The sequence below is a fragment of the Marmota monax genome, unplaced genomic scaffold, assembly GCF_021218885.2.
Source record: "Marmota monax isolate L192 unplaced genomic scaffold, Marmota_monax_Labrador192_F-V1.1 WCK01_AAM20220418_F8-fsc00836, whole genome shotgun sequence".
Taxonomy (NCBI): Eukaryota; Metazoa; Chordata; class Mammalia; order Rodentia; family Sciuridae; genus Marmota; species Marmota monax.
In genome coordinates, this window is record NW_026694093.1 from 67,228 (window position 1) to 85,324 (window position 18,097).

General features: G+C 36.4%; 1 protein-coding gene across 2 annotated transcripts in view; it reads left to right on the forward strand.

The window, feature by feature from the left end:
* Positions 1 to 18,097, forward strand: part of Tmem185a (transmembrane protein 185A) — a 39,910-nt gene that overhangs the window by 10,203 nt on the left and 11,610 nt on the right. The window contains exons 1-3 of one of the 2 annotated variants that reach the window (XM_046465069.2): positions 8,983 to 9,138; positions 14,478 to 14,654; positions 16,627 to 16,834. In XM_046465069.2, coding sequence (XP_046321025.1) covers positions 14,596 to 14,654; positions 16,627 to 16,834 — 267 coding nt within the window. In that variant the 5' untranslated portion in view covers positions 8,983 to 9,138; positions 14,478 to 14,595. Of the gene's footprint in view, positions 1 to 8,982; positions 9,139 to 14,477; positions 14,655 to 16,626; positions 16,835 to 18,097 lie in introns of those variants that run through there. The other variant, XM_046465068.2, reaches the window with a different exon arrangement.

Here is an 18,097-nt window from a genome sequence, read left to right on the forward strand (position 1 = left end):
CACTGAGCAATATACTCAGCCCTTTTACTTTTTTTTTTTTTTTTTTTGAGACATAGTCTCACTAAGTGTCTTAGGGCCTTGCTAAGTTGCTGAAGCTGGTTTGAACTTGCTATCCTCCTGCCTCAGCTTCTGAGCTGCTGGGCTTACAGGTATGCACCATTGCACCCAGCCATGGGTGGTCTTTCTTGTTAGCACAATTAATTTATTTATCAGTTTATGCCTTATGGTTGTGCCAGGCGGATGGTGGTTGTTTACTTGTACAAACAGGTGTAGAGTCATTTCACCTCAGCCCTTAAACACAAAGTGGAGTAGCTCAAGACAAGCTACTGCTCTACAAAATAGAGTAATAAAGGTTTAGGCACATTCTAAAATCTGCTGTTCTATACCTCGCACAGTAACTTGGAGAGAACATAGCTGCTCCCTACAGTCTTACTAAATTGCTTAGGCTGATCTTGAACTTGCAATCCTATGGCCTCAGCTTCCCAAATTGCTGGGGTTACAGGTGTGCGCCACACCATTGGCTCCTGTGTTAATTTTTACAAGGATTTTTTATGTCCTACCCTTGTCTTGCCATTGCTTTTTGGGAGTAGGTAATTTGTTTTGATTTCATAATTTCACAACTGGAAGGTGAATCTTGGCTTGAATCTCACCCATGTCTAATTTAGATGAGACAATGGACTTTTGAGTTAAAACTGGAATAAGTTATTTGAGACTATTGGAATAGATTGAATGCATTTTGCATTGTGAAAAGTGCATGGACTGTGAAAGTCAGGGGGCAGAATAGTATGATTTGAATGTGTCCTTCAGAAGTTCATGTGTTGAAAACCTAATTGTCACATTCATAAGTGAATGTATTTGGATGTGGGGCCTTTAAGAAGTAATTAGGATTAGATGATATCAGGATATAATGGCATTAATGGTTTTGTAAGAAGATGAAGAAAGACTCAAGCTATCAGCTTGCTCTATCTTATCCTGTGATGCCTTCCACCATGTTAAGCTGTAGCAAGAATGTTCTCACCAGATGCCAATCTGATCCTGGCTCCATGCTCTTCAGACTTCCTAGATTCTAGATCCATGAGCCAAATAATCTTCTGTTCTTCATCAGTTACCCAATGTGTAGTATCCAATGATAGCAGCAGAAAACAGGCCGACAGGTGTAATTGGGAAAGTAAAATTTAGGAAGTAGTGTTTAGTATTAAAATATCCAGAAGAACATCCTTTTGCTAGTTTGTGGAGAATTAAGCAAAGTACTTTGGTCTGAATGTTTCTTGAAAAGTAACTCAAAATAGTTTAGGCTTTGTGAATTTTTAAATTAAATGTTCTTGTTACTGTGTTATTGCAGCATCATTCTCTTGCCAATCAGGCTTGGTATTTCCTATTTGATAATGCAGTCTTCTTTTGGAATGGTTTCATTGTTTTGGTAAACTTGAGATGCTGGAATTTCTTTTTCGTCCAAATGAAAGAATATATAAATTATGTCTTTTAAAATTTCCTATTATAGGGGCTGGGGTTGTGGCTCAGTGGTAGAGTGCTCGCCTAGCATATGTGAGGTCCTGGGTTCGATCCTCAGCACCACATAAAAAATGAATAAATAAAATAAAGGTATTGTGCCCAAAGATCTTTTTTAAATTTCCTATTATATTAATTTGTCTTATTTGCTCAATTTTATGGTGTAAGTTTTTTTCAAAGAACCAGCTGTTAGTATTATGAATTCTAGTTTTATGTCTGTATTTCTACTTTTAAGGCTTTTAAATTTCCAAATTTTGGTTTTCTTCCATAAATTTCCTAGCTAGAAACTCAGTTCATTTGATTTCCCTTTACAGCTTTTTTTTCTTTTCTTTTTCTTTTTTTTCTTTGGCAGCATCCCAGGCATTTTAATGTTTTAGTAGTATTTTAAATATTCCATAATAGTATTATGGAATAATTTAGTCATTATTTAGTCCTTAATTTAGTCATTATTTAAGGAAGGAAACTAACATTCATTGAGTTTTCCAGTGCCACGCCTAGCAATAAGTGCTTTCTAATTGGCTATTTAATTCTTACCTCAGCACTGTCTGATAGAGGTAGTATTTGCTGCATTTTGCTCAAGAGGAATGTGATACTCAAAGTTTATGCTAAATAATCTTGTCAAGTCTACTACACTGCTTAACAAGTCAGTACTGAGAACAATCCAAGTGGTTTGGTAATTTTCATTGTGTTTTTGTCAGTTTATTTTGAATTGTGTAGTTTCTGCCTCTAGTCTCTACAGAGTACAATTGTATACCTTCCATCACATTCTTGCTCATCACCCTCATCAGTAATTCCCTATTGCCAATTGACCCGTTACAAGGACTTGTACTTTGATATTCAAATTCTGCTAGCATCTTGCCCCAGTCAGCCTCTTTCTTGTTCTCTCCAATGGCCTTTCTTCTGTCTCCAGCATCCCACCAACTATGGTTTACAGAACATACTTTGTGTTCAGTCTACTGAGATATCAAATCCTATCTATAACTTTTAAAAATCCTATTCTCTTTGTCTGGAATTCCCCATCACTAGCTTGCTTCCCAGACCTCAGCTCTCTTTCCAGCTGTCTCAAGGTAATGAATCTCCCAAGTCTCCAGTTTGCCATAAGATGTAGTTATTTGTTGATGCATCATCCCCCACTGCTATTCTTTGAGTATCAGGAGGAAAGAGAGTATTGCACCTCTTTATATGTTCAATACATTTCAAGCACTCAAATACTGTTTAAAGTTTTAAATTTGTTGTATTTGTATTGTTTATTGCTGTCCCATGATTATTTATTTCTCCCTGGAAAAAATCTGTATGTATATAAAGAAAGTATGTTTTCTTTTCCTGTTAATTAATTATTAATATAGCCATGCTATTTTTATCTATTCTTAGTGTTCATTTCCATAGTTGCCCTAGGAACTTTGTCTACTTTATCTGTCATGATTTAGCAGCATGTACAAGTTCACAATGAAAATATTTCCGTATGATCATTAAAAGAAAATTATCATCTTAATTCCAACCATGCAGTTAGGTTTTTGTTATTTAGTATTTTCTTAGTAGTACTTTTAGTCTTCCAGTTGTGGGTTGCTTGGAATATACTTTATCAAATTACTGTGATAATAAACTGCTTATCTCATCCCCACCCAGGTATGATAGATTTCTCATCTCATACCTTTCTGGTAGTTGGGTTAACCTTTGACATTGGTTCCAAGTATGACTACTGAATACAACATATTTATAATTTGTTTTTTAATCTACTAAGTGGCCTTTTTAGGTATAGCTCTAATAGGAAGAATAATGATGTCTTTCATGTATACCCACATATGTTCTGTGTCATGGCAAAAGGGAATTAAAGTAGCAGATGAAATTAAATTAGCTAATCAGCTGACATTAAAATAGGGAGATTATTCTGGTTTCTCTGGTTGGGCGCCATATAATTACTACGTCTTTAAATATAGAAGAGGAAGACAAAGTAAGAAGTCAGAGTGATTCATTGTGAGCAGTTCCAAACTCTTCATTGCTGACTTTGAAGGTAGCAGAAGAGGCTGTGTGCTAACTAATGGGGTGGCTTCTAGAAGCTGGAAGAGGCCAGGAAGCATTCTCTCCTCAAGCCTCCAGAAGGAATGCAACTCTGCTGAAACGTTGAGGTTAGTTAGCCAAGTGAGACCATATTGGACTGTTGACCTCCAGAACTATAAGATAATAAGTTTGTGCTTTTAAGCCTCTAGTTTTTTAATTTATATGGCAGCAGTAGGAAGTTAACATAAGGACATTCAGCCACTTTATATTTCTAACTCCAGTAATTGAATCATAAATTGTATATTATACAATTTTGTCTTCTTATAAATGAAACTTATTTCCTTTCCATTTTTCTTTTTTCATGTAATAGACATAAAGCTCATAGGTTTACCTTTTAATTATATAAAAAACATAAAATAGTCACTTTTCTAATACTTAAAACATTTCAGTACTTATAGTTTCATTAATTCCACTACTCTTATTAGGTAAGAAAATTCTTTTACAGGGAATAATGCTTACAGCATTTATCTCCCCCCCCCATCTATTTTTTTAATTTATACTACTTTAGAAAAAAATGCGCCTCTATATTATCTAGTTTATATATGAATCCTATGTCTGTCATTATCCTTTCATTTGTTAACTTTCCAATTCCTTGATTTGTTTTAAGTATTGTGTTTAAGACCACTGTTTCTGCTAATGTTATTTGTAGCCATAGCTTTGGTTGACAGATTGTTTTTGATTTTACAAGTTTGCCTGTGCTCTATTATATTTGTGATGACTCTGTTTTTATCAGCTTGTGAATCCCCTACACCACCATCCACCATAGGCCTTTTTCTTCTCCAAGGTCTAAGGGACAAAGTCATTCTTTGGCTTCTTTCAGTGTTACCTCCCTTTTGCTTTGTAGCATCTAATAAAAACCTGTCTTTGTTTTTGAGTATTAATAAAATAACATGTACTTAATATAGTAGATATTAAACTTTTCCACAAATCCCTGGAGGTCCTAGAGACCCTTTCCATCAGGTCTGCAAGGTTGAAATTATTTTCATAATAAAGATGATGTTTGCCTTTTTTCTCTGGGTTGACAATTGGCACTGGTAGTGCATAAGCAGTGGTGGGTCAAACAGCAGATACTTGGGTATGAATGAGGATAGTACTACCAGCTGCATTAGTCATGGGATTCTTCACTGCCACACATTTTCACTTTAAAATGCCAGTTTCAAAAGCAGTAAGAAATGTTAATCTGGGGCTGGGGATGTGGCTCAAGCGGTAGCGTGCTCGCCTGGCATGCGTGCGGCCCAGGTTCCATCCTCATCACCACATACAAACAAAGATGTTGTGTTCCCCGAAAACTAAAAAATAAATATTAAAAAAATTCTCTCTCTCTCTCACTCTCTCTTTAAAAAAAAAGATTAAAAAAATTCTCTCTCTCTCTCTCTCTCAAAAAAAAAAAAAAAAGAAAGAAAGAAAAGAAATGTTAATCTTGGTTAATCTTAACCCCTGAGTATATATCTAGTTGAACATTCCAGGTGATGAAATGGAGAAAATGCGTAAAGGCCTTCTGCTCAAGACTGACATCTAACAGTTGACTCAAGGAAAAAACTTTATGAGTTGCAACCTTCTGGAATTTTTTTTATGGAACACCATTTTTAATTTGAAGGACAATAACACAGCCTGTGGTTCTGTGTATTAGGGTATTTAGTAGATATTCTCTCAAAAATATCAGAAGTGAACCTGCCACTTCAAGGAAAGCAACTCACAGTATTTTGCAAATGTTAAAATTTGAGCATTCATGAGAAAATCAGATTAAAAAAAAAAAAAAAAAACTATCTGTCACCATGAGCTTGATATGCTTCTAGGACTTAAAACACTTGATAAAGTAGGTGGTGATAATAATGAATGTGAATTGTTTTTTGCTGTTGTGTAGTGAAATGTGTCACCATTCTAAAGATTTTCATCAGTGAATCAGTTTTTTCCAGTTGACCTTCATGTAATCATACAATCACACAGGGATAAGAGTCATTTAAAATGTGACCGACGAGTAGATTTACATGCGGTAGAGTATAAAAAGACCATTGACAAGATTTCAGACTTCACATTTATTTAAAATTTAAGAAACTGTCACATGAATAGTGGTGTCCCATTAAAGAATATCCACCATTATCTGAAAGAGTCATTAAAATACTGGGTTCTGTTCTAATTATTTATCTCCATGAGGCTAGGTTTTCTTTGTATGCTTGAACCAAAACAGCATTGCAACAGAATGGATGTAAAGGTACATACCTATGGGAGGCTAGAAATTTAAAATTTTGCAAAACTGTAGAAATAATACTGTTCCTCTCACTAAGTTTGTGTTAGTTTTGGAAAATCGTTTTTTTTCTATAAATGTATGTTATTTATGTTAATATGTAATGTGCCCACTCTTGTTACTTTTAAATAATATTTTAAAGTAGCCATTTTAAAATCTGATGAATAGCAATAGATATAACCCATATCATCTCTTTGTGGTCTTCAGTAATTTTTAAGACTGTAAAGGAGTCCTAATACTTAACATTTTAAGACCTACCAATTCAGTACTTTACAGAAAGCATTTTTCATAATTTTTATATTCATAATACATTATGAGTTATAAATTGTTACCTTAATTTTACAGATGAGAATACTATGACCCAGATAGACTAGACATATTTAGCAACCACTTTAAATTTGATGGTCTTCCAACTCTCTTGGAGGTTTGCTTCTGAGTTAAATTCCGTAGGTCCATCTCCTTACTACCTTCCTATATTTTTCAATTGAAGTTCCTTATGTCATTATGTATAGTACAAAAATAGTATATTCTCCTCTCAGAAAAATCAGATATCCCAAGCAAAAGCATGCAATTCTCCCCAGCAAACGTAACTGTAAACTGTTTAGATGGTCTCCTAAGCATATTTAATTATCAGTGTAAAGTCAGTATATTCTAGTACACAATTAAAAAGCTACTGGAGTCAGATAGATCTTAGTTTGAATCATAACTCTGTGAGCTCTTAGACAAGTTTTAACAACTAAGCCTCCATCTTTAAAATGGGAACAGTCTAAGTACCTACTTTATAGGGTTGTTGTGAGGCTTAAGTGAGATAATGCATAAAGAACAGCTTAGTGCTTGGCACTATAAACACCATAAACATTCAATAAATGTCAGCTGCTGAGGATATGTATGTATGTATGAGTAGTCACGTCAATAGATAGGTCAGGTTTAGGGATATATTTACATGCAGTGAAATTTATCCGTTTCAGTGTATATCCTGTGAATTTAACAGATCTATACACTTGTTTAACTGCCACCTAAAGATGGATATAGAACGGTTTCAGCACTGTAGAAAATTCCTTAATGCCAACCTTTCCCCCAACACAACCACTGGTAACTACACTGATGTGTTTACTATGTCTAGGAATTATGCCTTTTCCAGAATGCCAAATAAATGGAGTTGTACCATGTGTTGTTTCAGTCTGAATTATTTTATTCAGCATAATGCATTTGAGGTTCATTCATGTTGTATACATTCATAGTTTGTTTCTTTTTACTTCTGGTTACTATTCCATTGAATGGAGGTACCAGGATTGGCTAACCACTCACATGGACATTTGGGTTGATTTCAGTGGTTGTTAAGAATAAAACTGCTGTGAATATTTAAATAGAAGCCTTCGTGTCTTCATTTTTCCCTTATTCTTGGATAAATCCCTAGGTATGGGATTCCTGGGCCCTGGAATTCCAGTTGCTCCATATCCTTGCCAACAGTCATCAATTATATTAATGTTAACCCTTCTAATAAGTGTAATTTTATCTCACTATGGTTACCATTTGCACTTTTTAGTGACTGAAAACTGGTCATCTTTTTAAGTGCCTATTTGCCTTTTGTATATTTTCTATGATAGTGTGGTTTTGGCCATTTTTTATCAAGTTGTTTTCTTAACTTTTAGTTATAGAAGTCTTTTTTATAAACTGAATATAGACACTTTGTCAGATATACGTTTTCAGAGTGTTTTCTCTCAGTTGGTGCCTTAGCTTATTGTTTGGTTAATTTTGTCTTTAGGAGAGTAAGAGTTTTTAATTTTGAAGAAATTCAGTTTTGTCCCATCTAAGAAATCTTTGCCTAACCATAGGTTGCAAATACTTTTTTTCCTATATGTTTTAGATGTTTAATAATGTGGGGTGTTACATTTAAGACTGTGGTTTATTGCACATAAATATTTGATTGTGCTGTGAGGTTGTTATGGTTTAGATATTAGGTGTCCCCAAAAATTTCATGTGTGAGACAACACAAGAAGGTTTAGAGGTAGAATGATTGGGTTATGAGAGCCTTAACACAATCAGTGATTTGGGTTCCTGATAGGAATTAACTGAGTGGTAACTGTAGGTAGGTAGGGTGTGGCTGGAGGAGTTAGGCCATTGCGGGCATGCCTTTGGGTATATATTTGTGAGCTGAGCTTAGTTTCTCTGCTTTCTGAGGTGAAGTCCTGAGCCTCTTTCCTCTGCTACACTTTTCCACCAGAATGTTTTACCTCACCTTGAGCGCCAACGAATGGATCTAGCTTTCTATGGACTGAAACTATGAGCTCCAAAATAAACTTTTCCTTTTCTAAAATTGTTCTTATTGGATCTTTTGGTCACAGAAGCAAAAAAGCTCACTTAAACAGATGTTAAAAATCAGGGTGCATTTTTTTCATCTATCCAGTTGTTCCAGCACCATTTATTGAATTACAAACATTTCTCAATTGAATTGCCTTGGCACTGTCTTTCTTTTTAGAAGTTTCCTAGAATAAAGTAGTCCATAATACCCCTTAACTCCTATCCCTTTAATGTTTAAAGGACTTTGTAATGATATACCTGCTTTCATCCTTGATATTGATAATTTGTGTGTACTCTTTTTTTTTCCTGATCACTCTGGCTATAGATTTACCAATTTTAATTTTTTTTCAAAAAAATAGCTTTTAGTTTCCCTTTTTCTTGTCTGTCTCTGGTGTATTTCATTGATTTATGTGCTTATATTTATTATTTTTGTCCCTGTGTTTATTTTTAAAATTTTTCTTCTATTCCCATTTTCCTAAGATGGAATCTTGGATCATTTACTTGAGAACTTCTTTTTTGAAATTTAATTTATATTTAAATTTATTTTAAAATGATACATAAAAACTTAAGATTGTACATTTATTAAAAGGGGTGTGTGTCATGCTGGGTACAATGGTGCATGCCTGTAATCCCAGTGACTCAAGAGGCTGAGAGTAGAATCATAAATTTGAGACCAGCCTTCACGACTTAGTGATATTCTGTCTCAAAAAATATATATAAGAAGAGCTAAGGATGTAGCTAGCTCTATGGTAAAGCATTCTTGGAATCATTCCTTAATACCACCACCACCAAAAAGGTGTGTTATCAGACCTTCTTGATCTTTTTTTTTTTTTTTTTTTGGCAGGGCCGGGAGTATCAGGGATTGAACTCAGGGGCATTTGACCACTGAACCACATCCCCAGTCCTATTTTGTATTTTATTTAGAGACTGGGTCTCACTGAGTTGCTTGGTGCTTCGATGTTGCTGAGGCTGGCTTTGAACTTGTGATCTTCCTGCCTCAGGGTCCCAAACTACTGGGATTACAGGTATGCTCCACCTAGCCTGGCCTTCTTGCTCTTTTCTAACTGTAAACTTAGTCCCTATTGATCAAAACCTCTCCCAATTCCTCCCTTCCTTCTCTTCTGAGTCTCTAGTAACCACGACCCCACTCTCAACTTCTATGAGATCATTTTTTTTTACATTCTACTTATGAGTGAGATCATGTGATACTTATCTTTCTGTGATTGCCTTATGTCACTTAATATAGTGATCTCCAATTCCATGCGTGTTTCTGCAAACAATAAAAATTTGTACTCTTTGTGACAGAATAGTATAGGTACCACACTATCTTTGTATTTTGTGACAGAATAGTATAGGTACCATACTATCTTTACCCATCCATACTTTGATGGACACTTAGGTTGATTCTGTATCTTGGCTACTGTGAGTAGTGCTGCAATAAATATGGGAGAAGTTTATTGCAATTGACATACTGAGTTAATTATTTTTATATATACATTTAGGAGTGGGGTTAGTGGATCACAAGTTAGGTCTATTTTTAATTTTTTGAAAAACCGCCATACAGATTTCTATAACAGCATATTACTTTAAAGAACTTCTTTTCTAATGCAAACGTTTTGTATTATTTTCACAAATTTGGTATATTGTGTTTTCACTTTCATTTAGTCCAAAATGCTTTCTAATTTTTCTTTTGCTTACAGATTATTTAGAAGTGTGGTAGTTAATTTTAAAGTATTTTGAGAATTTTCCAGATATCTGTCTGTTGTTAATTTCTAATTTAATTTCACTGTGTTTAGACACTTTTAAAATGTGATTTCAGTGCTTCTAAATTTGGTGATCTATGTTTTATGGCCAAAAATTCAATCTGTTTTACTGAATGTTTCATGTGGACTTGAAAGGAATTTGTATTTTGTGGTTGTTGGGAGGAACTCTTTTTTATCAAATTAGGTCAACTTGATTGAGTGTTGTTACAATCCTGTATAGCTTTAGAAATTTTTATCAGTATGTTCTATTAATACTGATAGAAAAGTATGGATTTTCATTTATAACTGCAAATTTTTCTACTTCTCCTTTTTGTTTGCTTATGTTTTCTACCTGCATTTTGACATTTTGTTATTAGATACTTAAATATATATGATTGTTAGACCCTCTTGAAAAATTGACCCCTTTGTCATTATGAACTGCCCATATTTTTCCCTGATAATATTCCATGTTCAGAAATATACTTTCTTATATTGTGGTAGGCAGAATGGTTCCCAGCAAAGAAATTCATGTCCTGAGCTCTGGAACCTTTGAACATGTAATGTTATGTGGCAAAAGGGACTTTCCAAATGTATTTCAGCTTATACTATCCATTTCTATTGTACTCTGACAAATTGCCATAGATGTAGTGTCTTAAAACCACACAAACTTATTATCTCAGAATTCTTTAGGTCAGCATTCTTAGGTACAGCATGGGCTTAGTGGCTCTTCTGCTTAGAGTCTCACAGGTTGAAATCAGAGTGTTAACAGGGCTGCATTCCTTTGTGGAGGCTCTGGAGATTAATCCGCTTCCAAGGTAATTTGGGCTATTGTGAAAATTTAGTTCTGTGGAATTGTAGGGCTGAGATTCCACCTCTCCTGCTTGCTATCAGCCAAGAATCTCAGCTTCTAGTGGTTGCTTGCATTCTTTGGTTCATGGTTCCTTTCCTTCCATCTTCAAAGCCAGCAATAGCAGGTTGAGTCCTAATCTGGAATCTCTCTGATTTCCACTTTCACCACATCTCTCTGACTTACTCTTCTCCCTTCCTGTTCTTCTTCTGAGAACTCCTGTGATTACTCTGGGCCCACTTGAATAATCTAGGATAATCTCCCTATTTTAAGGTTAGCTGATTAAGATCCTTAATTCCATCTGTAGAGTTCCTTCACAGTAGAACTTAGGTTAGTGTTTGATTGAATAACCAGAGGACAGGAATCTTTTAAGACATCTTTAGATTTTGCTTACCATGGTTAAAATAGGGAAATTAGCCTGATTTGTGTAAGTGGGGCTAGTCTAATCACATGAACTCATTTTTTGGGGGAGGACCTGGGATTGAACCTAGGGGCGCTTAACCACTGAGTTACATCTCCAGACCTTTTTTATATTTTATTTAGAGACAGTGTCTCTCAGAGTTGCTAAGTGCCTCCGTAATCTGCTAAAGCTGGCTTTAAACTCGGAATCCTCCTGCCTCAGCCTCCCTAGTTGCTGGGATTATAGGCTTGTACCACTATGCCTGGATAATCACATGAACTCTTAAAAGTAGAGAACTTTCTTTTCTAGGAAACAGGAGAGATATGGCAGGAGAATTCAGAAAAATTCCAAGTATGAGAAAGATTCAATATGCTGTTGCTGGCTTTGATATATAGAGGCCTATAGTATGCAATGGTGACCCCCAACTGATAGACAGCAAATGAACAGGGCTATCTGTCCTACAATCACAAGCAGCTCAATTCTTCAAAGAATCTGAAATGAACTTGGAAGCAGATTCTGCTTAAAGTCTCCTAGTATGAGCCCCATCAACAGACATCTTGGTTTTTGCCTCTGTTCTGAAACTCGAAGCAGAGAAAATGACCATACCCACTTGGCCTTCTGCCATACAGGTCAGTAATGTTATGGGCCAGGCTATATGGGCAATTACCAAACAGACTCCATTTTACCCTGAGAGTCATATTGTGTAAAAAATGCTTCTCCCATGGAAAAGCCCCACCTCTGTACCCATGAATAGTTACCTAGCATAGCATACTTGGCAACACAAAATAGCAATTGTTGTGGTAAAACTACCTGATTACTTGTAACAGTTCCCTCCTTGCTGCAGTAGCAAGAATGGAGTCACTATGGCTATAGGAGCAGGCAGGTATGGCTGTAGGGACTCCATGTCACCTGTTCTAGACTCCACCTTAGTTTTTCTGTCACTGCTCTGTGAAGAGACAACTGCAGGACCCATTTCTGAGAAAACAAAATGAAAGCTGTTTTCTGCTAAATTTAATATATATATATATATATATATATATATATATATATATATATATATATATATATATATATATATAGTCTTCTGTACTTTTTATCCCCAAAAATGTACTCAACCCAGGATATGGTGGTCTTGGTGACCTATATGACTTTGAAGTAGATTCTCGCCCCCACTGACCACCTGCTCGATGGTGTTCTAGCACCTTCTCTGACCCAAAATGTGGTTGACTAAGTTGTTCTGCTAACAGCTTTTTTTAGCTTCTGTACCTGCTTGCTTACAGCTATGTCAACCTGGATGTGGGTTTTGTAGTTTTTGCCTTTACATATCCTAAAATGCTCAAGCTCAGGGCTGTTCCTTGCAGAGACAGTTATGGGTCCTATGGAGAATAGTCACCAGCCTGCTGGCTAAATAAAAACTCTTCAAATTGGACAAAACTGGGACTTGTTGTGTTTTCTGAGTGACCTGCCCCACAACAAGTAAGATGAAATTTGTATTGTTTTAAGATGCTAAGTTTGTGATAATTTATTACTGCAGCAATAGAAGACTAAAACAGATACTAAGATAGTCGCTCCAGTTAGTATTTGTTTTGTACAACTTTTCTCAACCTTTTTAATTTTTTTAGTTGCAGATGGACCCATACCTTTATTTTATTTATTGATAATTATGTGGTGCTGAGAATTGAACCCAGTGCCTCACACATGCTAGACGAACACTCTGCCACTGAACCCCAACCCCAACCCCATCCTTTTGATTTTAATCAATCTGACTTTACAAAGTAGGTTTCTTTTAAGTAGTACATAGTTTTCTTGCTTCTTTATCCAATATAATAATCTTTGTCTTTATACCAATTTATATTTAACATAGCTATTGTCAGGGTTAGATTTTCACTACCTTCTTGCTTCATCCTGGAAAACACCTCCAGTCCATAAACTGGGACAGTTCTAGTGTTTATTCTGTTTGTTTCCCCCTCCTCCCTCCGTTCTTCCTCCTTCCTTATTCTTTACTGTCTGTCACCCAGTGTCTGCAAATGGGGGTTTTATTTATTTTGTTCAGTTCTTTTTTAACATGGGGAGATAAGTCCTATTTTTGATATTACATCTAGTCTGTGAGTAGAAATCTTCAAAAATATAATTTTTTTCTTTGATCCTAGGGATTGAACTCAGGGACACTGGACCACTAAGCCACATCTCCAGCCCTATTTTGTATTTTATTGAGAGACAGGGTCTCACTGAGTTGCTTAGCACCTCACTTTTTCTGAGACTGACTTTTAACTCATGATCCTCTTGCCTCAGCCTCCCAAGCCACTGGGATTACAGGCATGAACCACCACATTCAGCTGTAATTTCTAATTAATATTTTAGGACCTCCTTTATAGCAATTCCTTTTTATGTGAGATGTGAGTGTCTCTCTCTCTCTCTCTCTCTCTGTCTCTGTGTGTGTGTGTGTGTATGTGTGTGTGTGTGTGTGTTTACTCAGCCCTGGGAAGTATAATACAATTGCCAAAAATGTCTGTGCCATATGAACATAGCAGATGGTTGTCTTTTTACAAGTACACTAAAAAAAAATGGTGGGCTGGGGATGTGGCTCAAGTGGTAACGCGCTCGCCTGGCATGAGCTGGGCACTGCGTTTGATCCTCAGCACCACATAAAAATAAAGATGTTGTGTCCACCAGAAACTGAAAAATAAATATTTAAAAAAATTCTCTCTCCCTCCTCCCCCTCCTCCTCCTCCCCCTCCCCCCCTCCTCCTCCTCCCCCTCCCCCCCTCCTCCTCCTCCCCCCTCCCCCTCCCCCCCCCTCCTCCCCCTCCCCCCCCCCCCCCCCCCCCCCTCCTCCTCCTCCCCCTCCTCCTCCTCCTCCTCCTCCTCCTCCTCCCTCTTAAAAAAAAATGGTGATAGAACTTGGCCATATTCTAAACATGTCAACCTTTTACAGTCTCTGTGCCTTGGTATAAATAGTTCTTCTGCCTAGAATGCTTCCTCGACTTACTTCCTTTCTTCATAGAAGTATTCAAGTATCCTCTGGAAACAGCTCCATTGCCAACACTTCTCTGCTTCTCAGAGCTTCAGACAGAACTTGTATTTCCTCTTCCCAGCTGTTGTAACACCCTGCCTGTGGCACCAGTTCAGCAAAGGTCATTCTGTGTTTTAATTATGTGTTTCTTGTGGACTTCCTCCTACCAGGAAGCCCTAGAAGACAGGGAACTTACTTTAGTCTTTATGTTTCTCTTATCCCCAATAAAATATATCTGCTATCTAAAACTTTTCAATAAATGATTGTTGAATTAATGACATTTTATGTACTGAAATATATTGCTATTACTCCATCTCATTTGTGAAGGTGAGTCCCCTTTAATCATTTTACTTTTCTCCTAGTAAATTCCTCATCTATGCCTGTCTGCTGCTCTTCTCTGTGCTGCTGGCCCTTCGCCTGGATGGCATCATTCAGTGGAGTTACTGGGCTGTTTTTGCTCCAATATGGCTGTGGAAGTTGATGGTCATTGTTGGAGCCTCAGTTGGAACTGGAGTCTGGGCACGAAATCCTCAGTATCGGTAATAGTGCTTTATAAAACCCATTGGTCTCTGTCCTAAGGATATCTTGCTTTTCCTCACTTTTTTTTCATATTGTGAAATAATTAACATTTAAAAAAATTATTGTTCTGTTTTCCTCACTTTTGATAAAATGAGAACCATTCCTTTTCTACCTGTTTTGGGTTTTATAAGAACTATAGTACAGGCAAACTGAGAACCCTTTAGTGTATTTTTTTAATTGGGTGTTTGGTATTTATTTTCTTAAAAAAGCAATGCTAGTTTGATTGGCTAAGTGCCAAGCCAGCCCACAAGTGCCTAAATAATCCAAAAGGAAACCAAACTACAGAATTTTTATGCCACAGGTGACTAAACATAGTTCTAGCCTTGATTATCAGGGATTTGACTTTCTCCAGATAACTTTTGGAACTATAGCTCCCCTTGTCCTACTCTCCTAGCACTGGGGTTTTAGGACTGTTAATGACTTCTGGAAGGTGGTTTGGTGGGAAGACTATAAGTCCTTTAGATGGGAGCCGGGGGAATGAGAAAAGTTGAGAGTCATGTTGAGAAGGAAGACAGAGTTTTGGGGGTCACTAGAGCCGGGTACAGCCAGTGTTACTGAGCTCTGTGAGAGTATTTTTCTTCTCTTTCACAGAGACTGGAACTTCTTAAAGAAAAAAAGGGTGTAATGGGGTGTGGGGGCTATTTGGGAAGTGAAGCAATGCCTAGTAGGCAAGTAGGGAGGGGAGAAGGAGGTACAGGCTGCTATTCCTGGTTGAAGAGTATAGAAATTGGGGCCCCTTCAACTTTTAAAATTATTGGTTATGGACTATAACAAGAAGATTTAGATGGTGTAAGTATTATCTGTATCTAGGAGCTTTAAAATAGCTACACAAAGAGCCTTGGCAAGTCAGGGCTATTGATGTGTAGCTATTTTAAAGTCCTTATATCTTTCAAAAAAGATTGATTACCTATATGGCTGCACATCTTTTCCTTTTTATGAGATAGTATTAGATATTTAATGTTTATTCCTGAAATAATTAAAAGTTAACTATTATTTTAGGTTTCAACAATTGATATTTAGAAGCTATTCGAACCTCTTATCTGTTGTTTTAAGACTTTTTGAGCAAGGAAAAGAATTATGTGTTTGGTTAAATATATGGAATGTATAGATATGGTCATTCCAGTGTTAACATTAACTGGTGGAACACTGTTGGTCCTAAGGGAATAAACATTGACCTTGTTTTCTCTGTGTTCTAATCTCAGGTGTGTTTATCACTGACAAGACATGTATATCAGAATGTTCGTGTATATTTTGACTAACTATTGTAGGTCTTTTAAATGCATTATAAAGCATGTCTTGATTTGTGGCTTTACCATTTTTCAACTGTTAATATATTAAGTTTGTGCTTGAATTGAATTAGCTAATTGAACTAATTTTGTTTGAGAACGATTTTAACTATTTTGTTCCTTATCTTTCATCTGCAGGTTTTAATACATCCTAATGGAAAAGAAAGGAAAATAAAAAGACATTTAAACTTTTAATTTGTATTTTAAAGTAGCACCTAACAAATAGTTACCATATCTTGTTGAGAATAAACCACACTTGTTCATAAAGCTAGATTTATTTTTGTAGTATTGCTTTTAATTCAATGACAAATGAAAATCATAGACTGAAGAGATGTTTGTCATTTTTTAACAGTAGAAGCAATCAGTATAAATAATCTTAGAAATAATTCTTGTAGTTGAATTTAAAGTTATGAACAAAAGTATATACATTGTCTGAGAAATAATTGTTGCTATTACTTCTGTGAATATCTTACTAAAGATCAGGTTTAACTTAGCTTTCTACCAGATTTTCATTTTCTTTTTGACAAATTTATAAGTAAAATTCAAAGTGCCAGCGTAAGTTGGTATTCACCATGGATTGCTTGCTTATAAATGGAGATTCTGAACTGAGGGTCTTTTGTCTTTTTCTTCTTCTCTCCCTTTTTAGAGCAGAAGGAGAAACGTGTGTGGAGTTTAAAGCCATGCTGATTGCCGTGGGCATCCACTTGCTCCTGTTGATGTTTGAAGTTCTGGTCTGTGACAGGATCGAGAGAGGGAGCCATTTCTGGCTTCTGGTCTTCATGCCACTGTTCTTTGTTTCTCCAGTGTCTGTTGCAGCTTGTGTCTGGGGCTTTCGACATGATAGGTCACTAGAGGTAAGAGTTAATATATTTAAGAATGTTTTCAAAACAGTCGTTTGAATGTCAGCGTCTTGCCCTTTGTTAGGAAGAGATTGATTGTTAACTCTAGATCATGCCATATGTGGCAACAAAATACAATGGAAATAATTGTTGCCTTTCTTGACACCAAAGTGTAGCTGTCCTCTGCAAGGCCATTAGCCTTCTCCCAACTTCCTGTTTTCCAATCCACTTGCATTACCAAGGCCTCTACAGAGATAGAGAACTCATAAGATAGATATAGATGTAAAACAATAGATTTTAGCTGAATCTAGTGGTGTAAACCTGTAATCCCAGTGACTCAGGAGGCTGAGGCAGGAGGATCACAAGTTCAAAGCCAACTTTAGCAACTTAGTAAGACTCTCAGCAACTTAGCAAAATCCTGTCTCAAAATGTCAAGAAAAAGGATTGGATTTAGCTCCATGGTAAAGCACCCCCGGGTTCAGTCACCAGTAACAACAACAAAAAAAGATAAATTTGAAGGACCTGGCATATACACAATTGTGGGATTGGCAAGTCTGAAATGTCTAGAGACTTGATAGGAGATGAGACTGCAGTCCTGAGGCAGAATTTCTCTCTGGAAAACCTCAGCGTTGCACTTAAAACATTCAGCAGTTTGGATGAGGCCCACCCACATTACTAAGTGCAATCACCTATATTTGAAATCAATACCTTCACAGCAACACCCAGTTTAAAGTTGGATTAAATAACTGGATACTAGTTGGGCACAGTGGCACACGCCTATGATCCCAGCAGCTCAGGAGGCTGAGGCAGGAGGATTGCAAGTTCAAAACAGCCTTAGCAATTTAGTGAGACCCTAAGCAATTTAGCAAAACCCATCTCTAAATAAAATATTAAACATGCCTGGGGATGTGGCTTAGGGGTTAAGCACCCCTAGATTCAGTCCCTGGTACCAAAAATAAAATTACTGAGTACTATAGCCCAGCCAAGTTGATTCATAAAGCTAAAAATCACACTCCAAATCCCAGGCCCTGTACACATAAGCTGAGGGCCCAAAGCTGTGAGCTAATGTGTTGAAGAGATACTGGAGACAGTGCAAGAGGCCACCTTATCCACGGTTTCACTTTGCTTGATTTCAGTTACCTGTGATTAGCCAATGTCCAAAAATCTAATAGACTACAGTAACATTTTAATAATATAGTTCATTACTTTTATTACAATATATTGTTAGAATTGTTCTATTATTAGTTTTTTATTAATCTTTTGCTATGCCTAATATAT